General features: G+C 41.3%; 1 protein-coding gene across 7 annotated transcripts in view; it reads left to right on the top strand.

The window, feature by feature from the left end:
* Positions 1-18,266, top strand: part of CEP350 (centrosomal protein 350) — a 72,723-nt gene that overhangs the window by 24,068 nt on the left and 30,389 nt on the right. For 4 of the 7 annotated variants that reach the window (XM_082287284.1, XM_082287288.1, XM_082287283.1 and 1 more), the window contains exons 9-27: positions 741-884; positions 1,691-2,346; positions 2,690-2,811; positions 4,082-5,133; positions 5,776-5,929; positions 7,107-7,270; positions 8,187-8,376; positions 9,714-9,934; positions 10,047-10,210; positions 10,872-10,982; positions 11,227-11,358; positions 12,853-12,989; positions 13,362-13,481; positions 13,920-14,086; positions 14,560-14,756; positions 15,297-15,481; positions 16,365-16,452; positions 16,809-16,955; positions 17,740-17,897. In XM_082287284.1, coding sequence (XP_082143410.1) covers positions 741-884; positions 1,691-2,346; positions 2,690-2,811; positions 4,082-5,133; positions 5,776-5,929; positions 7,107-7,270; positions 8,187-8,376; positions 9,714-9,934; positions 10,047-10,210; positions 10,872-10,982; positions 11,227-11,358; positions 12,853-12,989; positions 13,362-13,481; positions 13,920-14,086; positions 14,560-14,756; positions 15,297-15,481; positions 16,365-16,452; positions 16,809-16,955; positions 17,740-17,897 — 4,309 coding nt within the window. The remainder of the gene's footprint in view (positions 1-740; positions 885-1,690; positions 2,347-2,689; positions 2,812-4,081; positions 5,134-5,775; positions 5,930-7,106; positions 7,271-8,186; positions 8,377-9,713; positions 9,935-10,046; positions 10,211-10,871; positions 10,983-11,226; positions 11,359-12,852; positions 12,990-13,361; positions 13,482-13,919; positions 14,087-14,559; positions 14,757-15,296; positions 15,482-16,364; positions 16,453-16,808; positions 16,956-17,739; positions 17,898-18,266) is intronic. The other 3 variants (XM_082287286.1, XM_082287287.1, XM_082287289.1) reach the window with 3 other exon arrangements.

Genomic DNA, 18,266 nt, shown 5'->3' with positions numbered 1-18,266 from the left:
ATTTAATTGTATGTAGGAATAAAATAATCCTATAACATTTTGATTGGGTTTCTATCACCTGCAAGGTATTCTGTCCTTGAATTAAGTATCAGCTAATAGGGTCTATTCTTAACTGTTTTCAGTGCTGGAACAGAAGTCCCAGCTAAGGGACAGTGAGTTAGCGTTGATGTACAACACCTGCTGCTTGGTATTTTTTAACCTGCTCACAAGACATGTATCTCACCAATTAATTATCTGTAGAAAGCTTTCGAGTGGTTTTGGTTTTTTTTTTCTAGAGTATTAGCTAATATTATTTTAATAGGAAGGTTAAAAGGTTTTTATATCTCACATTTATTTTTGTTCCTTTTATTACAACAATTTAGTTGTTTTCATGTTTTTATTTCTTATTTTCCATATTTGTGTGGTGATGAGCAGCTCTAGAAATATTACGCCTGTCCCTAGTAAGGCTTGTTTGGATCTTTTAGACCTGTATAACCCGTTCTTTTTTAAATCAGTTTTTGTAGGGCTTTACTGTGCTGCAGTGTGTTTTGGGTGTTACACTGCATGACGTGTGGGTGTGTGAGGCAGCTGTGGAGTGTCTTCCTGGGACATCGGTGTGCTGACTGTTCGTGTAACTGCAGCTGTACCACTTCTGCAGAATTAAATGGCACAGAAATTATGAATGGCTGTGATGAATACTTCTTTCTGGTACCGTGGCAAATCCTCTGGTGCTTGACTTTTATTTATTCCGTATTTTGCAGGTGGAAACTGTGTGATAAGTGCATCCTCCTGGCGGGAGGGACAAAAGCTGGTAAAAAAGATCCTGGGTCCAGCTCCCAGAATAGAACAGGACAGAAGAGCTGTATCCAGTGACAGAACAGGCCGAGAGAGAGCTGCCAAGTCTGGTAAGTTGTTCCTTTGTCACTGGACTTACTTCATTTTACTTTATTATATAACACTGCATGTCTGCAGACTAGAACAGACTTCTGAGATAGAATGTTGTGAGAGAGAAGTGTTATCAAAATTACTCCAGTTTTTAACCTGGAATTTGAGGGAGGTGGGGGGGAAATTTTGCCCACAACCATGGCTGGGATGCATAACTGTTGCTCCTGGGTGCATTATGGACGTTTTTTTCATGTCATGGTCCCTGCACATGGGACTTGAAGGGTGGAATGTGCTGCAAGGGTGCTTGGGGTATCTGAAAAACGTGAGATATAGGCTGCAACCAGAAAAATGGGCCGCTGCAATCTGTCTTTGCCTCTTGAAGCCAGTGGGGAAAGGAATGGCTAGCAGTGGTCCACAGGCCAGATGAATTTTCCAGGTGTGCTGTATATAATCCATAAGCTATGGCTGAGCATGCCAGTTTAACAGGAATTGTGGTTCTTCCAGATACAGTATAATGTCATCCATGTGCATCTTAAATACTCATTGATTCCTCCACCAGCCCTTCTCAGAATTTATCCAGAATCTCAGACAGGGCAAATAAGGCATGCTGGTAACTGCTGTGCTTCTTATGCCTGTGAGGTGGTGGGGCTGATAAGAGTAGAAAGGGTGTGGGCTTGGTGTAAGCAAAGGCTGCCACATTCAGACCATGACTGAATGAAGCAAAGACCTGTTTACAGCAAGATCTGCCCTCCTCCCTCAGCCTTCTTTTTGCAGCTGTTTTCCACATTTGATTGTTACCTGAAGTATTTGACATCTCATTCTTTAGCAGGCTGCATTGGAAGGACAGGTTCTGATTCTAGACTGGATGTTACCCATAAAAGCTCTTCAAGAAGTTCTGAAAGGTCAAGAAGTAGAGTACGGTCTGAGACCAATCCGAGAAAACTGGAAGCTCCTCTTCCAGGTGATAACCAAGAAGATCATGCCTCTGTAAAGAAGGACTTCCTGCCCATGGAGATACGTGGAATTCTTGATGACCTGCAGTTGGATTCCATGAGTACAAAGCAAGAGACAGATGTGGAAAAGCAGAATCAAAAATCTGTTTTGCCTACTCAAAATATGAGGAGCCACAGTCCAACCAAACGGAAACCGGACAAGGTAGCTGCCAGTGAGGAGCCTCAGGTGATCTCTAAGAAACGCCACTATGACAGTGATGAGGTTCGTCAGTACATCATCAGGCAGCAAGAGGAGAGGAAGAAGAAGCAGAATGAAGAGAAGAAAGCACAAAAGGAGGCAACAGAACAGAAGAACAAAAGGCTCCAAGAGCTCTACAGAAAGCAGAAGGAGGCTGTTACTAAAGTGAAGAATGTGCCGCCTCCTGAGCCTTCAGCAGCCAAACGGTTACAGGAAACCTATTCCAAACTCTTGCTGGAACGAACGCTGTTAGAAGAGCCACCTCAGCTGCCTACGGTGCAGGAAACACAGGTACAGCTGATTCACTCACTTAATGTCTTGCAGTTGTTTGCAGGAATAGGAGGTCGTCTGTTTAGGAAGGTTGTGACTTGTGCTGGTCTGCTGGTTATCAGTTAAGAACAAAGAGCAAAATGTGTAGCTTTGCTTAAACCTAGTGATTTCAATGTGCAGCCTCCTTGCTAGTGGCTGCTTTTTGGCACAGCAAAGCCTACTAGAAAGTTGACTGAAAATCATCTTTCTATTTTAAATAGAAGCTGAATTCTGGATATTACCCTTTTCAATTGTAATGAGGCAAGAGCTCCTAAATTCTGACACACTTTTGAAAATGTGTTTTTCTGGTTGTCTTCATCTCTAGCCCAGACCTGGTTATCAACCATCTGGGGAATCTGATAAAGAAAACAAGGCTCAGGAGCGTCCTCCGAGTGCATCTTCCAGCAGTGACATGTCCCTTTCGGAACCGCAGCAGCCGCTCCTGAGGTGAGCACATGGGGCCTTGGGAGAGAGGGGAAAGTGGTCCTGCTTTCATCTCTGAGAGGTGAAAATAGACTTGGCTCTTGAGTTCATGTTCCAGTGAGAGTAATTGTCTTTACAGCAATTACAGCATTTTCCTTGCAGTAAAGAGGAAGCTGATGAAAATTTTGGCTATAGATGGTTTGCGAGTGTGTAAATAAATAAAGTGACTGTTGGTTGCTGGCAATGTTTTGTTGACAGCAGTGGGATGTTTATTTCGTATTGGGACACTCATTTCCTCTGCCATTGCCATTGGGCAAGAGAAGCTGATCATATGAATATATCTGTTGATTTTTCTTACTTGATTTGCTCAGTGTTGCTGTTTAATCTATTGTCTTGGATTCAGCCATTAGTTACTCTCTATAAAGTACCAAAAACCTCTGCTTCTGCTTGGAAGCAGCTTTTCCCTATTTCTTTTCATGCTGCTTTCCCAATTTTTAATTGTTCAGTGTATTATCAAAGTTTTCTTACTGCAAGTCAAGGTGCCTAACCAAACATTTAGATGTAAGGAGCTAAAAATCCTGAAGTTTCTTGGATATCCTTGATATCCCTGTTGTGCAGGTGTCTCCATTTTCAACCACATAATGAATGTCTGCTTCTTAAATGTATACGTGCATCAATATGTGTACTCTGAATTAGTAAATTCAGTGAGACCTGTTTTCCTTCTGGAAAAGTTGAAGGAAGTTCACTGGGAATGCCATGTACTACTGTGTGTAGAATAAACTGCTAAACCATATAGTAAGTATTGTTAGTGTAACATAAAGAAAAAATGTAATTGCAAATAGTAGAGGAGAGATGAGACTCACAGGACTGCATAAGGTATTCAGAGACCCTCATAGTAATCAGAGTAAAAGTTTCTTGGGGGGACTTTCGAGGAGTTCTGGTATTCTGGACATGGGCAGGTGATAAGGCAAAAAAACCCCAAAATTCTCCCTTTTGAAGTTAGGAAGTTTGGAAAAGACTTATGCTGATGGTGAAAAACCTCAGCTTGTTACAATCCTGAAACAAAGAGAACACCATAAATGGCAGTTCAGATTTGGGAGGTGCTGTGTTGTTTGATTTGTTGGGGTTTTTTTATTAAATAACATTCTGTATCTGTTTACTGTCCCATTCCTTGCCCCTCTGATTCCACCAAAAAGTATTTTGTCCTGAAATTAAATCTGTGACAATGGTGCTCTTAAGAAAGACATCAATACTTGCATAAGTCATCAACGTAACCATTGGCTTTTCATTTCAGGAGCGATTTGATGGAGCCTCCATGGGTACAGCCAGACAGGTTGAGCCCAAGAATCCAGCTCCCCTACCCACAAGCTCTCTTGGGCTCAAGTGGAGGCCCTTGTTCCCAGCACTGGAGTCTGGAGCAGGTGGACCTTCTGTCAAAGGAGTGTGACGCGATGCTGGCAGGCAGGAGGATCCATTCTGCCCCTGTGGGGTCCCTGGTGCCTCAGTCGTACCTGAATTCAAATGCTGCACAGGAAAACCTCTTAGTGAAACCTACTGCCAGCCAGTATAAGAGCAAATTAGATCGCCTTGAAGCTTTGAAAGCTACAGCTGCTTCCCTTTCTAGCAGGATTGAAACTGAAGCCAAGAAGTTGGCTGGCGCTGGTATCAACTATGGTACCATGTGGAACTCAGAATTTATGCAAGAAAACCAGGATGATGGACGGTGGGCAAAGGCTGTGAGTCCTCCTGTGAGAGAGGAAAATGAAAATACTTTTTCAGCCAGAATTCAAAGGATGTTGAGTGCCTGCGTGTCTCATACAGCCTTTGATGACAACCTTCCTGGGGTAGGCAACCTTAGTGAGTTTAAAAAGCTCCCTGAGACCATCAGGCCTCTTACTGACGTAGTCAGCCTTGGATTGAGGTCTCCTGCTGCTAACAGGCATGAAGGGATCCTAGGACATTTATCCAAGAGACAGACGGACTCCCCAGGGCGTGAGAACCAGGCGTATCCACTGACCAAAGCCGTTACTCCTCGTGAGTCCAGCATCGACTCCATCAGTGAAGGGCCTCTCCTGAGTGATGAAAACCTCTCGGAAGAGGAAGGAGGCCAGCACAAGCAGCTGCCACTGAAGATGCTGGAGACATTAAAAGAGAAGGATTTCTGCATTCGGGAGAGAAATGCTTTTGAGCCCATAAAGGAGTTCCAGAATGCAGCTGAGAGGTGCTCGCCGCTTTTCACTCAGACAAATGACACACACAGCAAGGAGCCCTGGGAGGAACTGGCAAAGGGAAGTCCTCACAGTGTCATCAACATCTTTGCAAAAAATTATCAGCTTCATGGAAAAGGTAAAAATGGAAACATTTCTGAAAGCTCTTGTGAATTGCTGTTTTCCCAGTCTTACTGCTCCTTCCCAGTCTTACTGCTCCATACACTTTTTACTTCACGTTTAAGGAATGTGCTTTCAGAGGTCTCTAACGTGAATCTCTGTAAGACATTATTTACAGCTGTCACATGCAACATGCTTTGTTTCATTTTCATTTTTTGTACAAATTTATTCCTCATTTTATGTGTACTTTGTCTCTGGCCTGGAGCTCCTCATTCTGAGGAGGAATGTTTCCTGAGAAGTTGATTTTTGTCTTGTGGTTTTTCTCGATTCTTTTTACCTTCATATTATTTTCTTTGAAGAGGATTGCATGAAATTTTCTGCAGATGGCTCTACTCTAAAGTAATGTGCTCTTCAAGAATGTTTTGGTTGGAGTATGTTAATGAAGTAAAGCATTCAGTAATTTACAAAAAGAGGAAGAATGTGCTTGTTACGTTGTGTTAAAACTGCCATGGGACGGCTGTTCTGATGAATTTGTGTTTGAAAGGAAGTCATTGTAACTCATGGTTGGGAGCATTTTAAATCCTGCAGTTTTAACACCTATTTGATGCATTTTTGCATTTGTTACAATTTTTGTCCTCTCCCTTCTTTCTCCACACTTCAGTGTTTGAAGAAAGGCTGAACGGAGGCTCTGCCCTTCTGCGCCCTTTGCTCCCTGCCATGAGCCCTCCGGAGAGCGTGGCTTCTTACGAAGATGATTTTGTCTCATCACAGGGCAGTAGCACTTTAACAGACAAAAAGATCTCACGTGACCTCAGGTAACTGTGCTAGACTTCCTATAAAAATAAAAATGCAGAATTCAAGAGAAAATAGTTAATACAAACTTTATTTCATAATATGCTGGATGTCTTTTCTGCTGTGCTGTACTATACTAGTCAAAGTGATGAAGTACTTCCTTAAGACCTTGCAGTTAATATAGCAGCCAACATAGTTAAGATAGAGTCTAGTATTCCTGCTCCCTGTCTAATTTTTGCTGTTCTTTAGCCTGGACAGGTTGCTTTAGACAAGATTCTTACTCATTGTAGTCCAGTGAAGATTAGTTCTCTGACTCATGTGGCTGAAATAATGCTCAATTGGGTAGTCTTGTAATTTAGAAAAGACAGAAGAGCTATTTGAAAGTCTTAAAATGCCTTCAGTACTTCAAAATTTTGTATAAAATCTGTAATTGCTTTCAGTAAGCATTTGTCAGTTCTTGCTTAGTAATGGATACATAAACTGTCTGTAACAACTTTTAAAAGCTTTTGTTCAGATTAAAATTTGAAGACTGTAGATCCTAGACTCTCTATGTCTACTGCATGGCTTCCTGAATTTTCTAAGACCCCCTTTTTTTGTAATGAGCTATATTTATATCTTTTGGGCACCTTGGGGGAGACCACAAGTGTGCTTGTACCAGTACTTCTTTCTCAGAAGAAAATGAGTTAAAAGGCACTTTGCACACTGAAAATGTTGGCTGCCAAAAATGGTTCCTTTCTCATTAAAACCTCTTTCTTCTGTTGGTATTATTTAGTGTATGATGCATTGGCATCTCTGTTTTGCAAGTCTTCTGTAATCCTTTATTGAAAATTGCTCGTATTTCTGGCAGTTGATATCTGTATGCCTAGAGATTATCTGAAATGCAGTCCCATTTTGACTCATTCGTATATTGTTCAGGTGTGGAGTCAAATAGCTCTTTAGAGTTGAAATTGGAGAGGATGGTGGCTATCCATCTTTTAGTCTTTGTTATTATTGGAAGCATGTTTCAATATGTTCAATAGCATATCAAACTTCCCAATGTCTTAGCTGTCGTAGCTTTTAATCTCAAAATCACTGCTTTTCTCAATGGGCTGATTAGTTCAGTCTAGTCCTCTCTCTCATTCCAAGTGTGGTAGTTTTCTTGTGCACAGTGTAATGTGGGCACTGAAAGTCCTCAGTCACTGTCACTGTGCTCTGTTTTAGTGTTGCTGGCAGCAGTAATTCAAGCATTCAGGAAGAAATTCCAAGTAGGAAGTCTCCCCTTGAGCCTCTGTCTGTGGAGCTTGGTTTGCAGCACTCATCTGGACCTCAGTCTGCAGCGTCTTCCCGCTCATCTGCCTCCTCTAAAAAGAGAGGGAAAAAGGAGCGTAAGTGCAATACTTGTCTGTAGAATATTCTCTTTTATGAAGGAAGTTTTAGGCTTTTCTTGTTAGGAAAATTGCAGTCCTACATATCTGGAAACTGTAATCTAATACTGATAGAATGATTGATTTATTCCTCCAGTGATTCCTTCTTTGGTTCTTTTTGACTCTGGTTATTCTCTGACCTTAAAATACAGTAATTTAAAGTTAAATAAGCAAGAGGTTGTTAACAGTATTGAGAAGTTTTCTTTCCTAAACCAGCCTTCTAATAAATCAGTTAATTTTAATGTTGTGTGGGAACTATCCTTAGATGGTGTACTGAGAAAATGCCAAAAGGCTTCTGAGTTATGGCTGTGTTTGTGAGGGTGACAACAGATTTGCCTGAATGCTTTGTCTTTGGATCACAGTTAGTTTTCATAAGTGCACAAATTAATAAATACATTACTTTCTGTGATTACCTGTATGTTACAAAAGCATAATGAAGCTTGAGGCTTGGTGTACTTGTAGTATATAAGCAATGGATAAAAAAGCTAGGTTTTAAGCCAATAGAAACATGACAAAAATAGGATTGGGCATTCTAAATTTTGTCTCTTCTTTTTTTTTCAAAATTCTTTACCTTTCCCCCAAAAAGCGAGGCTGTATTCACATTATCAGTAGTAAAGAATCAAACATGAATTTTGTTTATTTAAACTGATAGTGTGCTGAAATGAAAGCTGAGTGACAGTTTTGGCAGTGAACATGATACACAGAAGAGAAATTTATCACCAGTTGTACATTTCTTGCTTGTTGGATCTGTAGACTTCTAACTCAAAATCTTCTTTAATTGGGGAAAATCTTCTCAATTAATTGTTTTGGGGCTTTTGATGGTAAGGTATTCACATGTAGAACCAAACAAACTTTTGACACCGTTGTTGCTTCTTAGGGTTGGACTCTTTCAACGGAAGTTCTCATCACTTTTCTGTGGAAGAAGATAAAATACTGTCTGCATTAGAGTGGGGATCCCAACAGGCTAAGAAATCCTTATCGAGTAGCAGAATTTCTAGTAAAGAGCATGAGCAGAACCCAGATACAGACAGCACACTGGAAAACTTGTCTGGACACTCCCTGATGAGGTAACAGGAATGTTGTAAGAGTTTATGCCAATACAGTGATGCTTGGTAGTGTTACTGGCTGTGTGTTTGGAAATGCAAAAGGGAAGTAACAGAAATGGTCAAATGTTAGTAGGATGTGCATGCAGAAAACATTTTTTCTGTGTATTTGAAATATTAAACGTGGTGTCCTGTCGTGTTTGGTACCCTAAGCATTGAAATACAGTTTTCATCTCTCTCTTCTAGAAGAGGTCTGTTAGAAGTGTGTCAGGATTTATTCAACCTGTGCAGTCGCATTTCTTTTTTCAGTAGATACACAGACAATTTTGGCTGTACTTTTGTTCAGCTAATACTGACAAAGCCTATCCAGCTCTGTGAGTCGATGCTTTTTGAGAGATGAACCTGTCCTTGGAAAAGAGTATATTAAAAAAATAAAGAACAGAAGTTTTCTGTTGCAACCTCTTTTTGTCTAGCTAAAAATGCAGTTTTTCTGCTAATTGTCCAATGAAGGTGATTATGAAACGCTCAATTTTCACTGCAGTTTTCTCCTAAAAGCATCAAATAATATGAATGATCTCTCATTCTGTGTTGGTTTAGAGCAGTTCTGAGGTATTGGCTTCTATTGGTTCCTGATATCCAGTATGGTTTGGATGGTTTGGGTTTGAAAGGTCCTTTGACATCCTAAGATGTGCCAAGTAAAGCAGAATGTCTTCCCAAGGGATTTAAACAGCCACTGTTAATCCTCTTCAGCTTAATAAAATTGGTATAGTAAATTTAAGAAGCATCTCTATTATTTTCTCTGTTTAAAAGAGAAATGTCTTCTCCCAAGAAGTGTTACCATAGTATCTGATGAATTGTTTAAGTCAAGTTTTGGTTTCTGTTCCATTTTAGGAGAGACATCAAGACTCAGGGCAGTGGCTTGTCACAATCAGTTGCATCCATGCGCTTGATAGTAAACTGTTCACTTTTTAAAATGCACGTGCAGATGATTGCATCCTGACTTTCTCATGCCAGGCTCCTAGCAGGAGGCATTGAAACTGCTTGTCTGGTCACATAGAACCTGAAGATACTGCGTTATTTTTTTTTTTAAGTGTGTGTGTGTGTGCTAGCTAGGCTTAATACCTGGGGGAGAAGAGGGTGCTCTGGAAACTTAACTCTGAACTGGGATTTAGGGACAAAACCCATCTCATGAGGCCATTTCCTGAAGACAGACTGGGCCTGTGCAAACCATAACAGACTGTGCCCTTTGCATGGATCTGTTTGTGTGTAGGAATGGAAGAACAAGATTATTGCTTTATTGTTTTATCAAATGGCTGGACTAGGAGTTTATTGGCTCCTTTCGGTTTTTGTGTCACTGTCAGTTTCTCAGACAAGGGAAGACCCCAGAAGACACCGACTTCTTCCCCATCTCCTGGCTCCCAAAAAATGTTGCAGTTTGATTCTGTAGGAAATCCAGCAGAAAGAGTCAAGTCACCTGCTGGCTTTTCTGGAGGTACAGCCCCAGGGCTGAAGCCAACCGTAGCCTTCCCTGACATGGGCCTGGGATCCAGCAGGTGTGCAGCAGGAGCGGCCTCAGCAGGCGGTGAGTTTTTGTAAAAGCACGCTGGTGGCGGAGCAGCTCCAGCGTTCTTCTGTTGGTGTTTGGTGTGGGACGCTGGGGCCCGTGAGGGTGAGCAGTGCGCGTTGTCCTGCAGGAGGAATGCGCTTCTCCCCCGCGGGGCTGCAGCAGCGCTTGTCAGCAGAGCTGAACTACCTGAGCGCTATCGAGGAGTCTGTGCGGCAGCTCTCGGATCTGGAGCGAGTACGAGGCATTTCACTTGCCCAGCAGGAGAGTGTTTCTTTGGCTCAGATTCTGAAGGTAATGGGAAAATACTTCTTTGTCTTAACCTTTCTTTTTTTTTCTTCTTTTATTGTTTGTTAGCAAAAAAATTAATGAAGTTAGGGCAGGTTAAGCTTTGTTAGCAGTGCAGAGAAATCATAATGGGCATGATGGGGCATCTCTGATAATGTCCATTTCTTAGGATTAACGTTATCTTTCTTATTGTAAGTTGACACCAAGGAAGCAGCTACTCTGGAATATGTGTCATTAATATACCATTAGCTGGAATCACTGCTTTGGTCGTGTTCCTCAGACAGATAAAGGCGTGATTGTTTACTGGGATTGATGTTGGGTTCTAGTGCCATGCAGTGTAGTTGCTTGGGCTGGATGGTTTGTTTTATTCCACAAAAACAGTATTTTTGGTTGAATTTTCCTTACGTTGATGAGATTGTTTATTCTAGCTGGTTGAATTAGTTGATCTCCTAGACTCCTTTCTGCACTGTGGTGGAAGAGTATGGGGAATGTGCATTGCCTTAAAAAGGAAGAGGGTCAGTAGGTTAAATATTCTGTTTCAGCAGAAGAGACACCCCCAGCAGAGTAGATCCAGATCCTTCAGAGGTAGTTTGCAACCAGTGGCTAAGGCAAATCAGGTCTTTGTATTTAGCTGGTATGGTTTAAAACTTGTTTTCCTGATCTGTAGGCACAACAGCAGCGCCATGAACGGGACTTGGCTCTTTGGAAAATCAAGGCTGAACAAGAAGCTTTAGAAAGTCAGAGGCAACTGGAAGAGGCGAGGCAGAAGGCAGCTCAGGTAAGGCTGCCCTTCAAAAATGTGGAGTGTGTAAGAGGCAAAATGCTGCAAGTAAATCCATGCCTACAGGCATTCTTTATTTGAAGCTGTGAACACATTAAAGTGCCAGAAGGGTTTAATATAGCTAAAAGAAACTCTCGAGGGCCTATTTCAAACTTTTTTCTGCCAGATTTTGAGAAATAAATCTGTAGTTACTATAGCCAGAACAGTTTGAAGAGCTGAACTGCCTGTGTTTTCTGCATAGGTCCATGCACAGTCACTGCAGCAGCTGGTCCAGCCATGGCAGGAGGCTGGACAGGAGCCGCTGTGCAAGGCTGCAGCCAAGCAGGCAGAACCTGCACTGCTCAATACAGATGCAACTCACCAGCTCCGTGAGGTGAGGCCCTAGGGAAAGAGAAAAGCTGTTTTAATTTCAGTATTACTGCGAATACTTTTTTGGCTTTTAAGTTATTTTCTATTTGCTGTCATTCTTGGTACAACTCCTTCACTTTCAAAACATGACAAATGATAGGACTTCAAAGGAGGCTTCTCTGGCATCGTTACTTAGAAGTCAATTAGCAGCCTTAAATCCCTGTTCCATATTCTTATGATCTGCCAGTTAATGAACTGTTAAGAAGTTTGTTCGTCCAGGGTAGATTGATGACAGTGAACGCAGCGTCTTTAGTTTGTAAGAGGTGCTCTCCATCAGGGATTGATCCTGTATCTGGTTCATATGCAAATTAAATTAGAAAAGGAGAGAATTGCAATTTTGCTTGCTGCTGAAGGTAGAAGAACAAATAAATTAAAAAAAAAAAAAAGAGGGGAGGATCTTCAGCAAAGCTCTTGACTTGGTACAGAGTTTGAAGTTTCCTCTTTTTGAATCTCTTTGTTCTTCTTGTGCTATACAGAATATTTATTAGTTTTCAGGGTTTTATATCAGTTTATCAGGTTTTATACTTCTTGTTGCAGTATGTAGCAGCTGCTTCACACATGGATAAGGAACACAGTAACCAAGAAATGCTCTTATTCCATCACAGTTTAGAAATCACAGTGACTGTGGGTCAGTGTTACGGGATGGAGTGCAAAAGGCTGATGAGTGTGAGCAGAACTGTTTCTTCACAGCTTGTGCACGTGTTGGAGCTCACCAAGGCTGGTTTTATGATGAGTAATGGAACTGTAGAATAATACTGATGTACTTGTTCTGGCCTCTGCCAAATATGGGAAGTTTAAATAATTTTTGAGTAGTCAAGAATGGCTTAAAGGAGCAGAAGAGCTCAGACACCTCAAATAGATGCAGTGTATTGGTCATTGAGAGTAGGTAGTGAGGTCTTGGATAAAGACAAAGAAACAATTGTAGGTTTTAGAGCTGAAGTGGATAGAAACTATTTAAGAAACAGTGCAGAAGAAACAGACAGCTTTTGTTTGGTGTAGGGTTTTAATCTCTTCAAGGCTTGCTTGAAATTTGAAGTCTGAGCATAAGAGGTGCTAGTGGAGAGGCTGATGGGGATGACCTGGTCACTGATGCTGGGTCAGCAGAGTAGCTTTTCCATCTCCGTTCACAAGTGACTCCAGGTACTCAGTTGAACAGCTTTTTATTTTAACTGGAATGCAGCAGTGGAAACATGAGTCACCAATGTGCTGGGAATATTTTTGAAAGTACACTGTAATTTATTATGTGTAAAGGAATGGAGTGTGGAGGAATACGTATCCACAGAGGAGTATGCACCCCTAAAACCAGAAGCGACGTGTGTAGTTACAAGCCACCGTAACCCCACATCTTACACAGTTGTTATAAATCACTAAACTGCCTCTCAGAATGATTATTTTCTCTTCCAGAAGCATTTTGATGCTGATAAGCTCACTGCATTCCCATGTTTTTTGTTGTACTCAGATGACAGAATTAGCACGGACGCAGATCTCGGACACTGTCAGTGCCCCAGCTGCTCCTGTCACCACCTTGTTTGACCAGCAGCGGCAGCACCATTCAGAGTTCCTGAAGCAGCTGAGGGCCCGAGCTGATACAAACAGGTTTGGCTTCATGTTTCACATCTTGGAAGGGGGAAGTAAGATTTGTTAGGTTTTGCTTCACCTATTATTGCAGAAAACTTTAAGATGCCATAATGAGTTAGCATTTAAGATGAACTTAGATTCCATCTTTGTGCCCTTAATAGTGTACACCAAAGGTGGCATTAATTGGTTCTGTGAAACTCTACATAAAAGAGTAGAAAAAGATGATCTAGATGTTTTGTGGGATGATTTAACTAGTTTAAGCTTTAAGAAATCCTTTAGCAGAAATTTTAGCTGTTACTACTTCTAGTAAACTGATGAAAGCTCATGAAAACTGTATTACTCCTATGTTTAAGACAATGCAGGTTTATCCCAAATGCTTTTCATTTCTAGGAAATGTGAGTCCGGTGCCATATCACAAGGTAAAGGGGAGACAGGTGACTTGAAACAGACATACTCACCAATGTTCGATAGTTACTCTGAGTCCTCAAGATCAAAGGTTCATGATCAGAGGTAAGAAGCTTTTTGTGTCCTATTCACTTACCTGATTTAGTTAGGTTCCATGAAGTTTCTCACATCCCTTCTCCAATCTTGAACTGGAAAAATTTTGTCCTCTGTAGTATTCCTGACTTGTAAAACAGAATTTCTAACTCATTCTTTTAAAATATGAAAGAAAATTTGTTTGCATTCGTTTATAATCACTACTCACTGCCAGGTGAAGGATGTGCATACCTTCAAACCACATGGATTTTAAGCTAGAGTGAAAAAACAATCAGTATTTTGATTAAACATGGAATTTTAAAGTAGCCAAGCTGCATTTTAAAACCAAAACCAAACCCTCTGCATGTTGTTTATTGTTGTGATGCTAATCATGTGTGTACAGTAGTAATGTAATAAAAGTATTTTGAAATGTGCAAAGTCTTTTTAAAAAATCATGTCTTGATAACACAGTAATACCAGCAGCCGCCAGGAGAGTCCTTCCGTTCCGTCTTCTAAGGAGAACGAGAAGAAGCTTTCCCGTCGTGAGAAGACAACCAGCAGCATTGAAGAGCAGGCTCAGACTGCTGCAGATGATTCCTTGCCCAGTGACAGTGTTTTGTCCCTGCCAGACGAAAAAGGTTGGTTGCACTGCTGGTATGTGCTGGGTCTGAAGGTGGTAAGGGGGGAGGGAGGGAGGGTGGTGCTGCTTCAGAACGAATTTCTGAAATAAATGAGGGAATGTGTGTGACAAAAGCTGAACCCCAGGTGAATGGTAGTCTCTTAAGAGTAACAAAGGATTGCACGGTGAGATGGGAACCTTTGAGGTCCTGCTGTGTTAGCTTAGCCAGATGCTCACTTGTTGAACCTGCAGGCACAACACCGAATGTTTCAGCAACTCCAGATGTGTTTATACCTGTGTACACAAGTCTGCTAGGTCTCTCAAAGCTGGATAACAGATGTCCTCTAACTCAAAATCCCTCTTTCCTAAACGCCCATTTTTCTACATTAGTTATCTCCCTGTCTTTCTGGCCCCCCTAACTTTACTGAGATGAGACAGACTAAAATTGCATTCCTGGTGCATACCTGAGTGTAAAGCTGATTTCTCCCTCAGATTCCGCTTCTGTTGCAACAGAGTACTCCCTGAAATTTGATGAGTCCATGACAGAGGATGAGATTGAAGAAAAATCTTTTCGGTCTTTGCTGCCCTCTGAGAGTCATCGCAGAAATAACCTGGAGAAGAAGCGGGGCAGTCGTGATGATTCTGATGAGGACGTGTCCCCAGACAAAACAGCTCTGTCATCTATCAAGGTAGATCGGGCAACCATAGTTAAGTTAAATTACATTAACTGAGCTGACATGGTTAAGCCAATAAGTTTCAAGCGAGCTGTTCTTAGCTGTGTTTGCAGAGTTGAGGGTTCTTTTCCTCCCTGTGGTTCTCTGAGCATCTCAAAACAGAGGGGTGTATGAATCATGCTGTATGTCACTGTTGTGCAAGTGTGATGACTTATGGAAGAGTCCATCCAGGCCTCTACCTTGTGGCTTAGGAGGAGTGACTACTTGGGGTAGGTTTTAAAAGCCCAGTGGATTAAGTCCTCCAACTATGCTAACACACAGCTAGGAAATACAAGAGGATGCCTCATCTCTCTGGCCAAAGTGGGAACCTCCCAAAACTGTTGCACAGCACAGGGCAGAAAAAGCTGGCCTGCAGAAACTCAGAGAAGAAACAGCTTCCCTTCCTGCTTCTATTTTTGTGTATCTTTGTATATACCCACACATACGAGCACTTTGTAATTGAAAAAATGCCTTGGCATTTCTGTCTTACCATGCCAACTTTGTCTTTCCTTCTAGGAGCTAAGCATGCCATTCTCAGGGGGGCAGGATAGCTTCTCTAAGTTTACCATGGAGATGGTAAGACAGTACATGAAGGAGGAGGAAATGCGAGCAGCTCATCAGTCCTCGCTGCTCCGGCTCCGGGAGAAGGCTCTCAAGGAGAAGACCAAGGCAGAACTGGCTTGGCTGGAACACCAGAAAAAGTAAGGCAGCTCTGAATATATGTTACTGCTGACTGACCATTCCCTTCTACTTTTCAAGGTTTTGTTTCCACCTTACCTCTCCCTTATTAAGTATTAATGGTTGAACTAATCTTCTGATGTCAGTATTCTGTACAATTGTTACTGGGACTTGGAAAGAACAGGACTCAGTTTATAAGTGTGCTTTGATATCTACGTTGAATGTGGTTTGATTAAGAGAGAATGTCACTGAAACAGTAGAAGATCAGATGTTTGTTGTCCGTTAGAGAAGGTAGTTGCCAAGTGTAGTTGCCAACTCTACATATCTTAATCCAGGAAGGTATAGAATTGTCAAACAGTTTGACTTTTCTTTTCTTAATGTGTATCTGAGGTCATTTTAGTTGACTCAGGCCACACTTTGTGAATCTGGATACATGTTGTACTTAGTGATTTGTTTCCAATCTAAGATCTGTTTTTTCCTGAAGTCCACTTGAAGTACCCACTGATACTAGTGAACAGCAGTGGCCAGATTTAATCAGTAATTTTCTCAGCATGAGAGTACCATTGTTCAGCAGACATTTTCTTACAATTTCTTGTTATTGTGGATTTGACAAAGGTAGTGAGCCAAGTGTCTTTCCTTTTGTGTTTCTCAAACGGTGAGGTGAGTGTGCTACCTCTGCAGAGCTTCTGCCCATTCTTGTGAGATCTCCTGCTCCCTGCACCAGCCTTTTTACTGTGCCTGTCTGACCAAACAGTGCAAAGTATTCCACCAGAGAGCATGCCAAGGATTTTTCACTTTAAAGGCCTGTTGTGCACTTCTTCCATGTTACTTTATTATTATTTATTATTATAAAGTAATCTTATTACTTTATTTTTACTTCTCTTCTTTCTTCTAATCTATTTGCAGGCATTTGCGAGACAAGGGAGAGGATGATAAGATGCCTCCTATTCGAAAGAGGCAGCGTGGTCTGCTGCTGAGATTACAGCAGGAAAAGGTAAGGGATGCCCTCTAAGAAAGTCCTGCTGAAAGCCATGTGTACCCATTAAATGTTTCAGGCACTGTCAGTATAGGAATAGAGAACCAGCAGTATTTCTTACCTGTAAGTTTTATTTGCATTTCTGTCGTATTCAGCACGTTGTTCTAAAGGGTCCTTCTCTACCTGTAATCTCATGCTTCAGACTCTGAAGTATTAACTGATCTTCAGTTCTTTGCTACTGAAGTTCAGCCTAGTTCCTTCCTCATGTAATTGCAGTCATGTCAAACCCATAGGAAGGGCACTGTGGCAGTTTTGAGTGTGTTCTTGAGAGAGGTCTGTCAGTGTTCTTATGCTGAATCTTTTATCCCTAAAAGGCAGAAATTAAGCGTCTTCAGGAGGCAAACAAGGCTGCTCGGAAGGAGAGGCAGCTCATCCTGAAACAGCAGGCAGAAATCGAGCGAATCCGTCAGACTACAATGAAACTGCAGGAAAAACTGAAGTCTGCAGGAGAAAACAAGCTGGTGAGTGTTCAGCACAGAAGCTGGAGTCTTCCCTCTTCAGCTATGCAGCTTCAGTGTTTATAGGAATGGGAAGCTACTAGATTGGACCTATCACTTGGAAGTTTTCTCTGCCTGAAATGGTCTCACTGCTTTATCTCAGCAATTTCCATTTAATTGCTTTAGAGCATCACTCAAGGAAATGCCTTTGGAGAAGTTGCAAAATGTTTTAAATGCACAGTAGATGGTGTTTCTTCCTTCTCAGGCTGAACTAATGACTTTAGGAATGTGAGTTTTTTGATGCTTAGATCTCTCAGGCTTTGATTTTTGATTATTTGTCAGGCCCAAACTCCTAAATATAAGCACTAATCCCAAAACTTCCTGCTGTGTTAGTGTAATTATGCTAAGTTCCTTGCATCTACTTTAGAAGGCAGCAAAATGAGGTTTTGGTAACTGGCTGCCTCCTTACAACATTTTAAGAAGACACAAGTTTAATAGTAATACTATAGAAAAGATTGGTTTCCTGTTTGGGTAACTGAATTCTGGTGGTTTGTTGTTTTGGGGGTTTTTTTGGGGGTGGTTTTTTTTTTGTTCTGGATACAGTTAGGGGAAAACTTAAATTATGGAGAGAAAGGGTGTACTAAAAAGCTGTGTGTCAAATAAAAATGAGGTTGGAAAATGAAGTTAAATCTGCAAGTGGACAGACTTTTCTGAAGTAGTGTTTTATGTAATCTAGAGAGAAGCAAGCTAAATTAACATAATTTTTAAAGGATTGTGGAATATTCTTATTTTAACACTTTAATTGCAGGAGCTTCCCAGCGAGGATGACATCAAGCAGAGCAATGGTTCCAGCCCACTTCCAACTGATGCAGAAACACGCAGCCCTTCCCCAATCTCCATCTCCAGCAGTGAGACCAGCAGCATCATGCAGAAACTTAAAAAAATGCGCAGCAGAATGGATGAAAAGTAACTATATCTTTTTTTCTTTTACAAAAGTTTGCTATTGTAATGATTGGTTTGGCTCGCATCTGCACTAAAAATGGCCATCAGAAATATTAGTGGTGTTGATATCACGCACACTTTGATCTGAATTGCCTGAAAAACAGCTGATTGGAAGCATGGATAAAACTATATTAATCTTTGAATATAATGTAAAGGCTACAGTTCTTGCATGAGTACTAAGATTCAAACGTTATGGCGACCAAGTGGTCAAGGTTTTATTGTAGAAGATTGGGTTTAATATTCTTTGTGCTTGGTAGAGTTGGTAAAAGCACATCAGCTTAAGAGATGTTGATATTTGTAGGTACAAGGAATGTGGATGGGTTCCAGCTTCAC

This window comes from Coloeus monedula (genome assembly GCF_965178545.1).
Source record: "Coloeus monedula genome assembly, chromosome: 9".
NCBI lineage: Eukaryota > Metazoa > Chordata > Aves > Passeriformes > Corvidae > Coloeus > Coloeus monedula.
The sequence above is the reverse complement of the archived record's forward strand: the minus strand, read 5'-3'. Positions and strand labels throughout refer to the sequence as shown.